General features: G+C 31.8%; 1 protein-coding gene across 2 annotated transcripts in view; it reads left to right on the top strand.

The window, feature by feature from the left end:
• LRRIQ1 (leucine rich repeats and IQ motif containing 1) overlaps nucleotides 1–19,299 on the top strand; it is a 104,845-nt gene that overhangs the window by 76,939 nt on the left and 8,607 nt on the right. Inside the window, exons 23-25 of one of the 2 annotated variants that reach the window (XM_071549946.1) lie at nucleotides 8,580–8,712; nucleotides 10,277–10,337; nucleotides 15,164–15,284. In XM_071549946.1, the coding sequence (XP_071406047.1) occupies nucleotides 8,580–8,712; nucleotides 10,277–10,337; nucleotides 15,164–15,284 (315 nt within the window). Of the gene's footprint in view, nucleotides 1–8,579; nucleotides 8,713–10,276; nucleotides 10,338–15,163; nucleotides 15,285–19,299 lie in introns of those variants that run through there. The other variant, XR_011697263.1, reaches the window with a different exon arrangement.

Here is a 19,299-nt window from a genome sequence, read left to right as displayed (position 1 = left end):
ATTAAAAAAAAAAAAAAGAGTGAGACAATTGACAGTTGTTAATGTGGTCTAAGTCAGCTTTACTGATTAAGTTCATACTGCTCCTGAGTAATAATATTTTTTCTTTTTAATAGTTGGCATATGTATCTTCTTATCACATGGAAGCTTCAATTTTTTATTTTGAACAAATATTTTGCTGGGTTTAGATTCTTTAGTGCCTTTCTTGTACATTTCAGTCCTTCAGTACAAACACAACCTACTTTAATGGTTGTCACACTCAATAAAAAGTGATTGTATTTTGTAATTTTTGCCCTCTTTATAGGGTACAACCTAGTAGTTAGGACTCCTGCACTCCTACGAAGTGTTCCTTTGTATTTGTTATTTTGAGCATTCCTTTTGAAGATCCTATGTCTTAAATAATTTTGCTTGGTTTATTGAATTTAGGGAAAGGTATTACTCTGGCTTGGACTACATAAAAAGTGATAAATCTTTTCTTGCTTGGGAATACTGTTTCATTATTGAACAACTAAACACTTCTGCTGAAGTTCTTGATTGTTTCTGTCATTTAGTTTTAAGAAGTTGGACTGGATAGAAATAAAATCTGTCAAGATATCATGGAAAAAAAAGGGGTTTTTTCTTTTATGCATATCTTAATTTTCTCCAGAACAGTATAAAATTCTCTTCTCAGTAGAGAACATCCATCATTAGGGTGTTTATTAATTCCTAAAGGATGTGAGAAAAACAAGAGATAGGGCCTGTACTAGATGGATTTGGGAGTTGAGTCAGAAATTATGTAAGAGTGCAGGCAGTAAGGATAAATAAAATAGGTTCAATAAACTTCCATCTTATTTCCACCTTACATTTACTGATGGATAACTAAGCATGAAAATGCTGAACATACTATTTCAAAATATTTTTTTACTCGTCTTGATTTCTTTGATCCTTCAAGGGTCTTGACTATACAAAAATCTCTGGGCAACTCTTGGCTGTTCTCCAAATTTACTTTACATCAGTGCTGTTGATGAGATTTGCCCATGCTGACTGGCTGAAGTGGGTACTATATAGACTACAAAACTCCCTGTTCATAGAAGACTGCACAAAAGAATAATGTGAAAGTATAGATGTGCAGAGTACAGGAATAGCAGTGTAAAGTTTTTTATGTATTTTTTGAATTTTTGAACATCTCAGTGGGTCCTGAAACATGCTGATTGCAAGTAAAAGTAGTTTACATCAGGAACTCTTCTCTCTCTGTGCATGTGCTTAGAATATCACCTCTTAAGTTTCTTCATTTTTGTAGTTAAGGTTTGGTTTTGGCAGGGTTGTGTTTTGGGTTTTATTAAGAAAGAACCAACTTAGTTTTTCAAACATGAAGAAATTCTGTGTTGTTTCTCAACCTATATATAAGAGAAGTCTGCCCTTGGTGTCTCAACTGAGAAATGTTAGTTCGTTCTTTTTAGTTGTATTGCAACTTCTGTTTGTTTGTCATGGGAACCTGAGGAAGTCATGCGTCTGTGTGTGGAGGTGGATGCTGAGATAGTAAATTTTCTTTATATGTACTCTTTTTGCTATCTGTGTTTATTTATTTACATTTATTTCTTAATAAAATACAACCTATCTTCACTTTCACCACAATTGTTTTTTATTATAATATTGCCAAAATATGAGTCCAGTGTACTGATACTGAAGAGTTGGATGCTTGGATGCCTTCAATACTCATCTTAGTACAAAGAAAATGATACAGAGGGGCTGATAATTTTCATCTAAGTGGAGTCAATTAGTATATAGCATTTAATCAATAATTCAGTAAAATAAAAAATCATAGAGTCAGTAAACAGCATTTCCAAACTTGGAAGGTTGAAGAGAAATTAGTATCTTAATATTTCAAGATGTTTGTGCAGTTTATGCTCCTGCTATTCTTCTGCTTTTCTAGGGCAAAAAATTCACAATGACTTTGTTATTCATGGAGATTAATATAAGTAGCCATAACTGAATATTTAATTCCAGTGTTGAATGACTGCAATAGCATTCTGGAGAAATAAACCATTTTTTTCTATTTCCTTGATATGAATATGTTGAAACAGTCATCTACATAACTCTGAATGTAATTGTTTATATGCTTTAATTAAATTAATCAGTTTAATCAAATGGTAGAATATTGTTTTGTCTTCTGGCTCATTTTTTTCCAAAGAAATAATTCTTAATTTGCTAATAAAGGTAATCTCATACAATCTGTTAGAGTGTACACCTGTATTAAACAAGTGTAATACTTTTTTTTTCCATTTCTATGACTTAGTTTTAATTGGTCCAAGCAACCTATTCCTACATTTTTATTCTTAGCCGTCCATTATTCAATCCCTGTCTTTCCCCAAACAGACTCTCAAGTTTTTATCCTCACATTCACTTTCTAAATCAGGTTCACGCAGTCAAATAAGCAAAAAAATGAAGTCTGCAATTGCCTGTGTGGCAGCTTTCTGTACAGACCAGGTGAAATAGTATTTTAGGTCTGTACATCAACTCAGTGAGGTGTCATATGTCTCAGGAAATACTACAGTGTGAAACTGCTATAGTTATGAAGGAAGTAATAGAAAATAAATGAGAAATTGTATTTAACATAAATCACAGAGTACAGAAAACAATGACCGAAAGTTGGATAAATTAGAAGAAACAGTATTTAATGCTGCCATGATGTCAGTGCTAGGAAATTGAAGCTTATGAAGCAATTCAAATGGAAATGTACCATGTTCACAAGAAGAGCAAAAGACGTAAGTTTTAATATGGAGCAGTAGTTTGCAAAGTATTTGTGTGATGAGAGGGTTGCAGTGAAAGAGGTTAAGTAATCAGGAGATACTGGGAGAACTTCCTTGACACTATTTTGATAAGAATAAAGAGAAATATCTTTAAATAAAGTGTTTTAAAAGTACACTGTTGAAGATAAGAGTTAGATTTGCCTCAGTGTGTGGAAAGGAGCAAATTGAGCATAAACAGTAAGCTAGGAATAAATACCAACTACTGCAGATAAATAGTAGTAGTGGTGCATTCCACAGAGGCAGAAACAAGTAGCAAAATAGAAAATAATGTGTGAGAATCTCCAAGTATGAAATCATGTTTTCCTTGAATTTAGAAGCTGAAATTTGTACTGTTTCAATGGTTTAGGAATCTCAGTGAAGGGGTTCAGCTTTTGCATAATCTAATATGTTCGATTAGAATAAGACATCAAAGAGAGAACACAGAAAGCACAGGCTGAAATATGATAACCACTGAAGCAGAGGGACCTAGTAGATGAAGAGATAAGAGAAGGAGGTTTGCAGATGGAGCAATAATTACAGTACATCTTATTTGTAGTCTGAGAAAAATATTAAACACCTGGTAAAAACAGAAAAAGTTACAAGTTTTAGAAAAAAACCCTACAATTTGTTTTTACTTTCATTATTTACTTTAATAATTTTTGAAAGACATTCACTTGTACATTGATCCATCCTCTCAGGTTCAAAACTCATTATGAAGTAAGTAAGAAAGCATGTTTAAACATCAAAAAATGTTGGTCAAAACCTGATGTGATAGTCTTGTGGTGAAATTCTATTTCATCTTTATTAGGCTATGAACTGACTCAGACACCACTATAAATATTTTTATTTCATTCATTCTGGTCCTAGAGATGGCAGTCAATGTAGTCAAAAGTCACTCATTAAAAAGTAGCTTCTAAAACTAACAAATCCATACAGGATACCTGTGTCATAAACATGTTTCTGTGGTTTTAAGGTAAAAATATGTGTCCTACTGTCTGAAAATTCCAGACATGAGTTGTAGATAAACATTATCTGGAGATGCTGTGATTTTTCTGCCACATGATACTACCAGCTGTCTAGAAATCACATAGATATTGCTACTATAAATGTGTTCACTGCATGCCTGTAAGCATGCTAAAGACCACTCTAAAAAACTTTCTTTTTCCAAAACAATTTGGGACCTGTAGTGATTGCTGTGTAATACTTAGATGTGTTTAGTGACCAAGTAGACTTCTGATAAATGTGTCAAGCTTTTTGTGGAAAAGAAGAAATTCTTCTCATTTCTCTTATATTCTTTTCTAAGTTTCTGGGTGGGTTTGGGAGTGGATGGGGGTGGGAGGGAACATAGGTTATTTTATTATTCTTGTTTTCTTGTCCCCACATATTTCACTTTTTTGCCTTGAGAGCAGGAACAAATCATGTCATTCTTACTTTCTGTTTTGTATTATACAGACTGTGACAGAAGTAACACCATTTTTTTTGGTTGGCTAACGTGGAAAAATGAGACAAAAAGTTGGATTTTAGATTTGGGATTTCAAGATAATTTAAAAATATGTCTTATGCACATAACTGAATAGAAGACGGGAGAAAATATAAATACTATATAAACATATAAAGAGTATATATTATTTTATATAATATATACATTTTATTATCTAAGACAATATATAGATATTTATTATATATTATTATATAATCATATGATACTTATGTAATTTTAATTTTCACTAGGAATAAATTTTCTTTGGAGTTTGTACATTCAAACACAGACTTGCACACACACCCTTACAATATATATTCCTGACCTATAATTTATGCCAGAATACTAACAGAGAGGAAAAATGTAATGTATTAATACCAGAGACAATAATTTTATACCTAAGCTCAGCTACTTAAGCCCTATATTAAGAACACCATTTCCAGAATACATATTGAGAAAATTAACTATGGTCACAGATTTTTTTTATTAAGGGAGGAAAAATTAGAGTGGTCAAGAATTTCCAAGCCCTGCTTTCACATTGTAGATCTTAGGTTTCTTAGCCTCTTACATTATTTGTATTTTACTCTGTATGAAGCAAGTTTTGAAATTAATTAAATCACCCTCTAAACATAAAATCTGAAAGATTGGATACAGTGCATACTTCTCCACACCTTTCTCTGCATCAAGAAACCTATGACGTATTATAGTTAGGCCTTTTATCTACCCATCATCAACAATAGATTTGAAGAAAAAAATTGCTGCGTTGAATCAGAGTCGTCAGCATCCTTTTGCATGTAAATTGATGAAGAGTGAAGTAGCTAACTGGGATTTACAACAATCAGAATTGGTGTAGCTATAGTGTCTCAGAGCATGCCCAGCAAACAGATTTGACAGATGAAGGATGAGATTTTTCTGGATCCCAAAGTTCAGGTTCCTATGGGTTTGCATGTGAGTTTGGTGACCTAGAAAAGAATGTTACTTTCCTGTAATACTAAGTTCCAAGGATCTTTCAGATGCCCATGCTTTTCTGAGTTCTTTATTTAGATGCCAAAATTTTGTAGGAAATTGCCAGTAGGTGGCCATGAATGCTTCACTGTATCTGGCCCGAGTGCACAGTATGTGTGTGGACGATTAATTGGCAACACCTAAAAATCATTACTGTATTAATGCCAAATGTAAGACAATTCCAATCTTAAATTATTAATGTGCGTTTCATGAGAAAAAAAAAAGGTCGAAAAGATTGAATGCTTAGAAGCAATAATCTAAAGAGGGTATGATACTTTAAATACCTCTGAAATTAATTTGGTTCTTGATGAAGTTGTGCCTTCTTTGATGTATTTCTTTTTTCTTTGATAGTCTAAGAGTTGTCCCTATTTAACAATTAAAGATTATGGGTCTGATCCATTTCAAAGATGCAGATGCTTATAGCTCTTTGGAACTTCTGTGAGTGTTACTACTTCTCCAAAATTAGGTCCAGGTTTTTAAAAAACCCTTAGCCCTAATTTAAGAAATCTATCAAGCAAATGCATGTTAATGATACTGATACACCAGATTCTCAAACACATGATGTTCATAAGTGGAATAGAAAAGTGATAATGCAGTGCTATAATTCATAACGTAGATTTTTTTAAAATAAGAATTAAAGAGAGAGATGTTACTATTGAAAAATAAGAATATGAATATGTTACAAATAAGAGAATAGAATACAGTTTTCTACAACATTATAAAGAAATTATTGAAAATTGTCTGCCCATTTGCGGTAAAAAGCCACTATTAGCACTAATATGGAACAAGAATAATCTGTCTAATAGTGTATATAATTTTAAGGAAGAAAACCCTATTGTGAGCACTTTGATCTTGGTTGCTTTCTTGTTTCAATGGTATTTCAATAATTAACATGCAAAAATAAATACAAAAAAATTAAAATAACATTTTATTAAATAAAACCAGTTGTGTTTCAAACATAGTTCAATCAAAAAATGAAACTTCAACTACGGAAAAATGTTGAAAATCATTTTTGAATCTAACTTGTCAAGTTAAAAGTTTTTTGGGTTTTGTTTTTGGGGGTTTTTTAAGTTTTGTCATAGATTATGGTGTGTTCATCTTCTCAGACTGGAACTTCGAATATTGGTTTTAAATTCCCATATTGATTTCCCTTTTAATGGATAAAAAGATAACAAACACTTTAATAAATGCATAAATAATACTGATTCTGTTAATAGGAAGAAATAATTATTGTGTGAAAGATGGTCACACTGAACCAACTTTTCTGTACATACAGATAAGGAGAAAATTAAATATAACTTCTTGGGACATTATTCCTCATTGGAGAACATATGTAGAAGACTCAATCTCCAGGACTGCTCTTATGAAGTCACACAGAATGTCTCCTACTCCTCTTATAAATCAGCATCTTTGTTAAATGGAGAGTTGCAAAAGTACCAATGTAGTTGTGGACTTGGAACCTATAAATTTTCAAAATGCAAAGGCTAGAAAATTGTTTATAAAGTTAGAGAAGAAGAAATAGTTCCCACTTTAATAAAGGAAGATGATGAACAGTGCAATTAGAATTCTGTAATATTTGGCTCTGATTAAGCAATTCACTGTTTGACCTTTTTAGTAGCCCTTACCTCATTTGTGTAAATACAGTGACTGTCCATCCAAGCTGTTCATTTTCTGTCTTCCTAAGGAGGTAATTGAGAGCTCTTTACATCAACTAAGGATAAATTCTTCTGCCTAAATTCTAGTCCAGAAGTGACTAGGAGGACATGTATGGCTTCATATGCTGGACCAGGACTTTGCCTAATTTTAATAGGGTAACTATGTCCTTGACAACTGAACACATTCGGCCAAGGAATGGATTTGGTTTGAATAGTCATTCTCTATGCCAAGACAAATGGAGAGCGCTACCAAAAGACAATGTATTTCAGATTATGAAATAAGCAGTTATGATACTTTAATAGTATTCCCTTAGAGCTAAAAGTTGAAAGGAATGAGCTCACTGCAAAGCCAGGTAAAATGCAAGTGAGGAATTATATTTTTCAGTTTATGCGAAGCAAATTGCAATTTTTACAGGTAAATTAAAATAATACTACAGGTAATATACCAAATGTCTTTAAAGGTGTGTTGGTGAATAGCCTGTAACTTCAGTTTGTGTTGTCAAAACATGAATGGAAACTATGGCAGTTCTGAAATCTCCCTCCACCAGCCCTTTACAGTTATTTGTAGTTAAAGCATTCACAGTGGGCAAATAGAATGACGTTAAGTGAGGCCACCTATGCTCCTTACTGGTTCAAGTGGTCCTGCAGTTTACCAACCAACTTCTAGCAGCTGCTGAATTCATCTGTCACTGAGGAAAGAAAAATCTTTGACACTAAAAAAAAAAAAAGAGTAATTAGCAACAGGCATTATCAATTCAATGTTATCTGAAATGACATTAAAGACAAAAGCAAAAGGCTTTTGTACCAAAAAAAAAAAAAGTTTTTTGATGTCTCTTAAAAACCCTGACTTGATACCAAAAAGTAAAGTTGATGTATAAGGGTAGAAAATAAAAATTTGAATGTCCCCATGCAACAGTTATGCTTCCTCTGCAGGCTCTTCCAGTTCTGGTATCCTCTTCTTTATGTTTCAAAACATATCCATTATAAAGCAGAATGGTCCTAAAAAACTGAAAGATCTACAGAATTGTGCACTTTTTTTTTCCCCATGATGTCACTATTTTATTCTTTGTCTTTAGATACCTTTTATGACCCAAAAGCAGGTAGTAATTTGTGAAAAATAGTATCATATATGCAATTGCTTTGGAATCCAGTATCAGGAATTGCCATTAAAATGCCTTAATAGATCGTATCAGTAAAAGGCAGATCAGAGTAACAAGGTTGCCATGTGTCCACTCTTGCATATAATGGTGATCATTTTTTTAACCTTATAGACTGGTAAATAGAATTATAAGTGTAGAGTGTATATTTTTAATTATAGAAATAGCACAATAAGCAACATTCATGGCAGCTGTGACAAGCAATTTATGTATAACATATATCTCTATATGAATTTCATAATGAAGGATGATTTTATTTCCCAATTAAATAAATTTATTCAAAAGCCAAATATTACATCCTAACAAAGAAGATAAAAAATAAAATTAAAAATAGTTTTAAATTATTTTTTAAACATATCAAAGGAAATTAGAATAGTCAGACTCTTTGTATAAAAATAAACTAATTGCCTTTTTTCTTTTGTAAAAGGCAATGGGCTCCAAGTTTATCTAAGGAATCTTAAAGAAAATATACTTTAAAATAATTATGAGAGACATAAGTATCTCTTTTCCTCCCCAGGTAAAAAAGAAGAATGTTCTCAGCTGGATACTGCTTTAGATGAGAAATTACAAAGGAGAAAAGACTTCACAGACCGATGGCTCCATGCACAGCTTTTGGATTATGAAGCAGCAAGTTCCAGAAATACGAAGTGGTGAGGTCATCGCCTTTAAATTAGATTTTTTTTATTTTAAATTTTTCTTGTAAAGTGAAACCTAGGTTAATAGTTCTAAAACAAACATGACTTTTCAGCTAGCAGACAGTACACCATATTTCCAGGTCCCAAACATGTCACCCTTTGAAACTGGTTTAGCAGTCATTGTATAGATACCATTTCCACAGTGAAAATTAAATGATAAACAGTGCAGAATCTCATGATAAATAATTACATAGTTTTATGTTAGCAATGCAGTGCTTTTTAGACTGTAAAAAGTGTAGGAAAAAGTTCTTATTCATCATATATTTTATAAAATTATAGATATATATTATGAATTTATGTAATTAGATCAACTGTAACATTAGATATATTGTTAGATTTTATTAAGGAAGAAAAAAGTATTTTTTCCACTAGATAGAGTGTATTTCCATTTTGTCTTCAAAATGTAAGCCCAACTTCTACATCTTCAGAGTATACTGTATTAGAATGTTGTAAACATGCTTCTTCTATATTCACTTTTGGTTATTAAACAGGTAAGATATCAACACAATTAAGGGAAAGGTTAATATTCCCTAAACTAAAACGAAGACATAGGAAGAATACTTTGGTCATAAATTCAATATAAACCATTGATATCTTAACGAAGTCATTAGTAGATACAATGCCAAGCACCTCTAATAAAACCAATCAAAGTGTCAGTAGGCAAACAGTGGATTTAGTGTATGCCTTTTGTCATTATTTTCATTTAAAATGTATCTAATTTGTAGTTAAATGGGCTGCATATTGTTCTGTCTTGTGGGGAAAAATATTTCAACTATCTTGTTTGTATCTATGACTGTCGAAAGTATATGAAGAATATGTTCCTTAGGAAAAATTTATTTGACTTTGCAAAAGTATTTATCTGTCAGTCATGTTCCATAGTAGTGAAATGCTCGCAAGTGTTTAAAATAACTTCCATGACTTTTAATTTGAATGAAAATGCTGGAACAGAATATGTAATGGTGTTTAAAAGTAAGAAGGCACTGAAATTTATAAAAGAATTTTCTTAAATATTATTATGCTACCTCTGCAGGTCTGTGCTATGCACTAGTATTTGTACTGACATTTTTAAAAGTCGTTATATCATTTTTTAGTGTGGCAAAAGTCCAACTGATCTCCATTGGAACTTCACTGATGGACTGTTTATAACAGCTGATATATTTAGGTTACTGAGAACAATCTTATTCCTACATAGAGTATTATGACAACTGGTTTGCCTACAATATATGTCAACACATGCAAAAATTCATGCATGCTCACATTTATTGACATTTATATTTTAACTTAGTTTTCTATCTTTTGAATAAACAATTGTAAATTATTTATTGATTTTAATCTTAAGTACATAAAATTTAGTACTAATTACTCCAATACTTTATCAGTTAATTTATCTGATATATCTTAATAATGGAATTCTTTTTAAAAATTAAACTGGTTTCTTTCCAGGAATAGATTCTGTGCAGGTATTTTAGTGAATCCAGTACAGTGGGACATACCTAAATTTCTATTCTATGTTTTCCAGCTATCGTTTTTTGCCTGATTTAGATCCTGCAATATGTGACAGTAGACGAGTACAACTTGTGGTAAGAACTTGTTTCTTTGTGGGATTTTGCAGAATTCAGATATTTCCAATCCATACTTTGTGTAAAAAAGGAGAATTTTTTGATTAATGTAATTCTTTACCATTGTCTCGTTTGGCAATCAAGTTACCCATTGATGGAGATCCGAAGAAAGTATTTTAGCATAAAAACGCATGTTTGTGCATAGAGTTCTAGTTTTATGATCTGACACTGAGTTTGTTTTTGAGACATCAAAGGATACTGAATGCTTTTAAAAGCTTCTAAATTAACATTTAAAAAAAATGAAAACAATTTAAATGTTTTTCTGTTCCTATTACATGTTTTACTGAAAACCGGTATTCTTGTCAATTGAATTTTAAATATTCTCAATCTCTCTCTGTTACATAACTAAATCACTTTAATATGCCTTCATTATCATTTATTGAAATATAGTAATTTGGAATTGTATATTAATGTGGTAACATTATGAAAAACATTGCATAAAATTAGACCTATTACAGCATTTTCTATATTTTTTTACATCATCAAATGCTCCTTACTCTTTTCATGATTCACTCTTTTTGCAGAATTTTTAAAAAAAAATATTTTCTAAAATGAGTATTTGTGTAGCTTGGCAGGAGGTAGAATATGAGCAATTTAACAGTCTGAAGGTTTGCCAAACTAAAAGACTCAGTGTCAGAGATACCAAAAGTTCCTTTAATAGCAAGCATTGATGATGCCTACAAGTCAATTTATACTTGCTCCATTTCTTTATATATACACTTTACATTTTATTGTCAAATTAGCAATATTCTTATATTATTATGTGAGATTTAAAAAAATGGGGTAAAAACTTAGAAATTATACAGAATTAGTGTTTTATACCCATATACATGATGTAAAATATTGTATAAAAAGTTTTTCCCAGTTAGATGATATGTCATAGGGCTCATTTTGTTCTCTGAGCAATCTTGCCCTTTCTAATCTCTGTCTTCTTTACCTTCACCACCTATGGAATTTGCATGTTTTGGAAATAATTCCACAAATTCTTCTAAAATTTGCCTTTGAAAAAAGTAATAGGTGTTACTATTACTGTTTTCTTCAAGACAGATTTTGTCAAATATTTTTCTCTGGCATGGGATGTGTCCAGTTCTTAGGTTCCTTTAAAATTTAGGTGCTGAAATCATGAAGCAAGTGACCATTATGGTAGGTTTTGATTGCAGCAGCACCAACAGTTATTTGTTAGGTCGAGCCTAAAACAGTAATTGATCTAATTTGAGAAAATCATAATCTAATAATGTTATCTAAATTACATATCATGTAATTATTGGTAAGCATATGTGCACATAGGTAGATTGTATGTTATTTTCAATAAGCAGTTCTATCCACAAGATAATCCCACAGTAGTATTATGTGGTGTGTCCACATAACTGGCAAAGTTATGGAATTATCACAGCCTGTGCCACATAATTACATAGCTGTTCCACATGAATGAAATACAGAGAAAATTGCAATGAGGGTTCAAAAAATAGCAAATGCAATAAAATGTATCTCTAATGCAGAAAACAGTACTATATCGGCAATGAAATAATGATGTGGTTTGTACACACAGATGGCTGGAGAATTTTGGTTTTAAAATTTATTAGTTCTTTTTTAAAGGTTGAAATGTAAACAACTCTTACTGCTTTTGCACAGTAGGTCAGTTAAAAGCTATGAAATCATGATAAAAATGAGGTTAACACTTAGCTTCAGTCAGTATCAAAAATTTCTGGTAAACTGAAAGAAAGTTGAAAATATACATTAAAATAACAGAAAAAAAGAATGAGAGAGAGAGGGAGAATTAGAAGAGGAAAGCATTCCTGGGCATTTCCAGTAGTTTGGTCATAAGTCATATGTCCGATCGTGAAGTTGCCTGATGTGTAAAGGGATCCCTGATGTTTATGCATTCCATAAGCCTGCATTCTGGAAGTACTAAGTTAATATCATTTTAGAACTGCTATTTTTGCATATTCCAGTAATTTAAAGCTTTCTCTTTTTTTGAGGCAAAATGGTATTTCAACGGTTGCAAATTGCCAGTAAAATCCTAGCTCTTCTCTCAGGGGACTATTCCTATGTAGTAACCTGCAATAAATCTAAGACCTTATTATCCTAATCTTGGTCATTTTGATGATTTTTTTCTTACTAATACTACCATAGAAGTGCTTAGGAGGGCATGCTGATTTGCAGTTTAAACTTCTTACTTTAAATTCATATGATTTTGTTGAATAACAAGTAGGATATACTTCCTGATTCTTTTTTGTATGAAGTTACCGACTGAGTTAACCATTTCACTGTTGATCTGTATCTCCAAATCATTTAGATATAATTTGAATTTAAAAGTACTTTTTATATCTGCATGTTACAGAATATCTTGATAATTTTACATAGGAATAGACAAATCTACAGATGCAGAGCTGTGTTCAAGGCAAAGATTCCTCCTGTCTGAACTTAACTTATAATTAATTGGAAATAAAGGTTTGTAGTAATGAAATGAAGGGCATAAAGTCTGAAGAGTTGACTGTGGAGATCACTACAGATGGCAGTCCAATACTCCACTCTGAAAAAAAACTGTACCAGTATCTTAAATTTCTTCCAAATTTTGGCTCTAAGCTATAAATGTAAAAGGGAAGGTTTTAATTAGTTGCAGAGGACTTTCAAACAGCTTCTTTACAAACCTGAAGTTAAGTTTGCTCCAGTGATTAATACAACCTTAAATATTACTCTGTCTGTAATTGGGTGAAAACACTTATCTTTATTTGAAATAAAATAACAAGTATTTTGTATCAGAGAGACAGATAGCCCTATCAAAATCTAGCATATAACCCTCAGTATTGTTGTCTACAGAATGAAGCCTCACTTTCTATGATGGTAGAGAATGAATAACAATACCATGGAAAGGTTAGCTGTTTAAAATACCACGGCCTCCTGGGTCTTTGGGAATTGGCACAGTAGAAAACTTTTACTGTGTGTTGAAACAGGTTAGATAGAAATAAGAATGATCAGTTCTCTTGGTTTCAATCTCTTTGAGCATCACAATGATTGCATTACTTCTACTTCTAAAAGCTTTCTATATAAAGATTTTGAATATAGGAGGTTCCCAGAAGCTTAAAGCAACTGTAAATATTAAGTCCAAAAAATATAATGAATTGACAGGATAAACCATTACTCTTTTCAAAATTTCTTGACACTGCTATAGAAGAGAAAATAAAATATTGATGTTATTGATGTTTGCTACCCATGCAAAGCAAAACTTTAAAATCCTAGTCATTAAATAAGAGGCCCACATAAGAAAACAGGGAATAAACTTTCTGTGTGAACACAAAGGGTATGCAGTCACTAAGGAAGAGTGTAAAATCCCTGTATCTTTGGAGTTTTGGGTTTGAAAATGCATGGACTTATAATGAATTTTACATTAAACAGTGACTGAGTAAAGACAAGGAAATGAAACAGGTCTCCATTTCATCTGAGTTCTCTAAGTTAGACTGGACTACAAAGCCTGTCTGCATTGGTGTAGTGCTGCTCTTGGTACAGTGAGCTAGTTTGAACAGGAAGTCTGGAGATTGTCTCCTCCAGAATAGACTACAACTTCACAGTAATAGCATTTTCCTGAGAAAATGGGAGCTGCAGGCTTTAACCCTCTGAGGAAGGAGTTGAGACCCAGTCTCTCGATACTTGATTGAGCTGTCATGCTACTACGATGTTATACGAAATATGGTGACATTACCACTAGCATAGTCTTTCCTTTTCTGTAGTTTGTTTGGTTTAATACTTTAAAAAAAATAAAAAAGCATTCTACTCAGTTAGGCACCTATCTTCTGAAAGACACTTAGCTTTTCAGCCTAGAAACAAAGGAAAACCTGCTTTTCTGGATTCCACTTCTAAAGGTCCAGAGACTAGAAAATTATATTTTAATGTTCAGTACTTTCAACTGACTGACTCTACACTGGGGATTTTGTAGATTGTTCTTCTGCAGTGTCTTATTTTTCCCCATGGTTGTTACTGGCCCTTAACTATCTAGTCAACAGTATTAGATGGCTGTATTTGGTATTGCATAAGTTTTCATTTCCTTCTGGACTAAGAGCAAAGTTTTTTCTGCAAAACTAACAGTCTACAGTTTACAGTGTGTGGTATCTTCCAGGTCAGAGTTTTTAAACTTTGCCCTACATGTTCCCAAAATACCAGTGCTAAAATGAAAAATACAATTTTCATTTCTATTTTGTCATCTTTGTGTGCAGGTAACATACCTCATGCCAAAACATGCCATCACTGGATGTTAGAAGTTTATAATTAATATAATACTCTTTTCTAAAGTATAATTAAAATGCTGTCTGATAGTTATGGCTAATTAGCAAAAACCTAAAAGATTAAATTACTTACTGGGCCTTTGACTGATTGAAGTGATATGTGTCCTGGATAAAGCATAAATATTGCAGGAAATAATCCAATATGACATCTCTGACATTCAACTATAACTTAAATTATAGACTGGTCAGTAAATGATCTTAAGCTGTTTAAGGTTTCATCAGCCATCTGCAAGATTGATTTTCTTCAAAATTACTGTACTAAAATGTTTTCTTTTGTTGTTGCGTTGACTCAGATGACAAACCACAATTTTAAGATCGGCTCTTATTTACAAAAATGCTTTGACATAGTGCATTTGTTCAGCCTAGGCAACAAAAAAGGATTGTGGTATCATTTTGAAGAAGGTTGTTTGACAGACCCTGTTTGTTTATTTGGAGTAATGTGAGCTACATTCAGAAAATGTTATATTTTGTTTCATGATTGTGTACATTCTCTCCCACTGCTTCCAGGCAAGCCCTGTAAGCAGAGAAGACATGGATTTAGAACTTGTTTCCATGGCCAGTGGAAGTGCTTTGACTGAGAACAGAGAAAAAAACAAGCTGCCACACAGACACTCAACAAGATCTTCGAGTAAGTGATGTTTTTTTTCAATATCAGTATTAAAGATCACTTTAAAATGATAGGTGGATCTAAGTATGCTTGGTATCCTTAATAACACATGCAATTTATCTTTCTATTTCTTTTTTACCTAAAGCCTTTTCATACATTTTCTACAGTTCTGTTCAGAAACTACATCTTTAATACCAATAGGTATTCCTTTTGTGATTTTAATCAGAAGTTCCCAGTGCTGTATTCAAGGTTTTCTGATGTGTGAGTTCTTAAAAGATTTTCTTTTCCCTAAATTATAATACAATTTGTTTCTTTAATCTTCACCTGAATTTTTTTGCTAAAGAGCTTTTTAAAATGAAGCTTTTGTTAGCTGAATACCACAACACATGTTAAATCAAGGCACAGATTTCTGTCATGTTGATTACCAGTTATGCTGTAATATATGATTCCAATCAGCTTACTATAGCTCAGTAGCAGAGGATCCCATTAAAACCTTATATTTTTGCCACTCCAATGGCATAGAACTTAACAAAAAATATATTTATATTAAAAAAATGCTTGAAAGTCATAAAATTTTAGAATTTTAAATTTCATGTCTTATTTTGTGTAATATAATGTTAATATATTTCTGAGAATGACATACTTTGTCATTTGTGTACAATATCATTTTCAAGTAACTAAAACTCTAAACCTCCAAAAATATACATTATAGAAAATATAAGATGTTTTGAATTTCTGGCAAAATTATCAAAATTCCTAAAACTTTTTAAGTAGTGAATTTTCTTGAAATGTTTTATGTCAAAATAGGAATTGGATTGTTCTATAAATTATATGTAATTACTTGATTGGCTTTTTGATTATGCTTTCCTATATGTTGACTTTTTGCTTTCAATGAGAAACAAATTAAAATTCAAGAAAAACATGCAAAAATATTTGATATCTATATTTTCTTACATACTTTGTGAAGACTTTGGAATAAAGATTTATTTACATTATATTAATTCATCACAGGCAAAAAATAACAGTAAGTACAATTTGTTTGTACTTATTCACTTGATTTACATTCCTAAAATTAGATTAGATTAAATTTATCATCATACTTTAAGTTAATTGTATCTATGGAGAAAGAATGTGATTCTTTCTCTGTGCCTGCCATCTGAGAAAAGAACAAATTTTGTCTTGAGTTTTCTTGCTTCTCTCCACCAGTTAGTGATGAAGCCAGACCATTTAAATTAGATGAGATTCCTAACTGCTAAGATCCTGAATTTAGATAACTGATGTCAATGGCAAAATTATAATTATATTCATATATGCAGAATAGAATGCATTCCTATCTTGAATAATTGAGTTAAATATTATACACTGCATTCATATTAAAGTATAACTGCTGTCTAGATTGTAACCTACACTGTAACTCCATCCAGAAAGATAAATGCAAGTAAGCTCTTTCGACAAATATAGGCAAGTAGAACTTGCCTCTGTTAGGAGCTTGGGAACAGGATTTTTGGGGAGCGAAAGAAAAAGAGTGTCATTGTAGTACACTTTCAATAAGTAGTGACTAGGAAAGGAGCAGGAACAATCAACTGGCAGAATTTTAAGTGTGTGAGAGAGAGAGCAGATGCAGTAGGCGGGGGGCAGAGAGATACAGTTTGCAGTAATATAAATATACTTCCATAAAATACACATCTACTACACCATAACTGCATATTCATTCTCCTTTCAGTAGTCCAAGAGCTAAGCTAAAAAAGGCCCTGGTCTTATGCCTTTTTTACATATGTTTCGTCATGTGTGCCTATATAAATGTTATTATTATGGATTTGAGAAATTAAACAGTGATGATACATTCAATGGTAATGCATATTATATAAAAAACAAACATAACTATTGCCTTTGTACATTTCACATGCAGTGTATCAATGTGCTTGTTCCATTAGTTCTGTTTGCCAAAGACTGTTGCTTTTTCAATGATCAAAAATAATTAGTCCTGTGGGATCCTTAATCTAAAACCACTATAAATTTGCCTGTACTTAGAATCTATTTGTTGTAAAATGCTTTCCTGTTGTATGTTCTCTCTTGATTTTGCTTTCTAAAATATTAAATGAAGATTTCTAAAAACTATTTAATTCATTTATTACGTATATACCTTTTGAATTAACCTGCAGTTGTATTACAGATTATTATAAAGATTCTGTGACCTTAGAGGTGCCGTCATTTGAATAAATTGTTAGATCATGTTCCTGATGTATATAACTTGTAATTTAAAAATTGTATCAATAAATTCTTGAGATCTTTCAGGTTGGAAATTGAGGTCTAAAAGTGCAAGATAAATTATCCTGAAGTATACTTACTAAAAAAATCCCAAATGTATGTGATACTGAAATAAAATGCTTTTTATATGTATTCCAGGTAAATGTAGTATGAATTATCATGTCTTTTTAAAGACAAAACATGTAACACTTCACAGTTATTATCCTTTAGTTCACAGGGGTTTTTAGAAAGGCTAAGTCAAGAGTTTCAGAAAGATTTTGGGGAACTTCCTGACTTGTATATACTTTATATATATTCCAAAGGTGGGTTCTTTGAATTCTGGGTTAAAAATTTTGAAGTCTTTTATAACAAAAATTTAATATTTTTTTCTGAAAAAGTTGGATGGGATAGAGTAATCCTAAATTTAATTCTGTTCTTTGACAAAGTTAAATTTTTTAAGTAATAAAAGATACTTTTAACATAGTATATCTCAGTTTAAGTAAAGCTTTTTTTTACTTTAAAGTAGTTTATTTGGTTCCCTGTTATACTTTCAAAGGGAAAACTGACTGTTAATTAAATTGACCCAGTATTAAGAAAATAAAGCTTAAAAAAAATATAAGTACCTAAAGAAAGAGTAGCCATTGTTCAGTTGGACTAATTAGTTATCTGTGTAACTTAGGACCTTGCTTCTGTTGTTGGCCAATACATTATGATCTAAGAACATAGTACATTAGGTTTGTTCTAGAAATCATAGTTACTGCTCTCTGATCCCTAGTACCTATTTTTTCTTTTCTGTTTTGTGAGATGATTTTTTCGGATGGGGTCAGTTAGGGAGTATTTTTGTCCATTTTTGTCTGACCACTGCTAAAATCCTAATCTCTGTGGTACCTAGTCCCAGTGAATTGCAAAAGTAGTTGTGTTAGTATGACCTTTTGCTAATTATATTTTCTGCCTTTCATTTTCACATAAATTTACCTTGCTTTTGTTTAAAAAAGGACAGGAAAAAATCTTTTTCCCTGATGAATAGTTTTTCTGTGATACACATACATAAGGCACGATAGTTAATGGCTTCCAGTCACAGTTATGTAAGATACAAATATCCGTCCTGTCATCACTGGTATTTTATTAACTCCATCAACATTGTTGTGAATTTCTGGTTGTATTTTTTGTTTTAGTATTTTCCTGAACACCAGTAGTGTAGTCATCACTAAGTTGCAAGTTGGACATGAAAATATTTTGCAAGAATTAGAAGTTAAGGATTTTTTAATACCTGACTAGATAGGACAATTTTTTTATTATACTAATGTACAATTTGTGAATAGGTTATGACAGTCATCAACTACCTTCTATCATTCTAATCTGTTGGACCTTTAGATGAATCTCCTACATATTTATGTTGTCTAACTGTCTTCACAATTTTGTGGTTTCTCTGCGAATTTATTTTCCTTGCACTTGCCTTGGAAACTGCAATCTTTAGACAGGGATTTTCAGAAGCACCAGAATTTTGTAGTGGAATGCTATGATGGTTGTGCATCTAACTGTTATTTCACATATTGCCCAAAATTCTTAATTCTTCTTTTCCCTGAATTCTAGCTTTTCAGAGAGTCTGTGATATCAGTAAAACACTGCTTTCCAGGGAAAGAAAATTAAATAAATTAGGACCTGAACCTTGTCACTTCTTCATCACTCTTAGTTAAAAAATGGAGTCACTGGAAAACGTTATCACTTTAATTTCCTATATAAATTAAAATCTTACTATTTTGTTAGTCAGTGAAATTAAGTTAATGAA

This window comes from Pithys albifrons, chromosome 3 (genome assembly GCF_047495875.1).
Source record: "Pithys albifrons albifrons isolate INPA30051 chromosome 3, PitAlb_v1, whole genome shotgun sequence".
Taxonomy (NCBI): Eukaryota; Metazoa; Chordata; class Aves; order Passeriformes; family Thamnophilidae; genus Pithys; species Pithys albifrons.
Note: the sequence above shows the minus strand (reverse complement) of the source record. Positions and strands in the feature narration are given on the sequence as shown.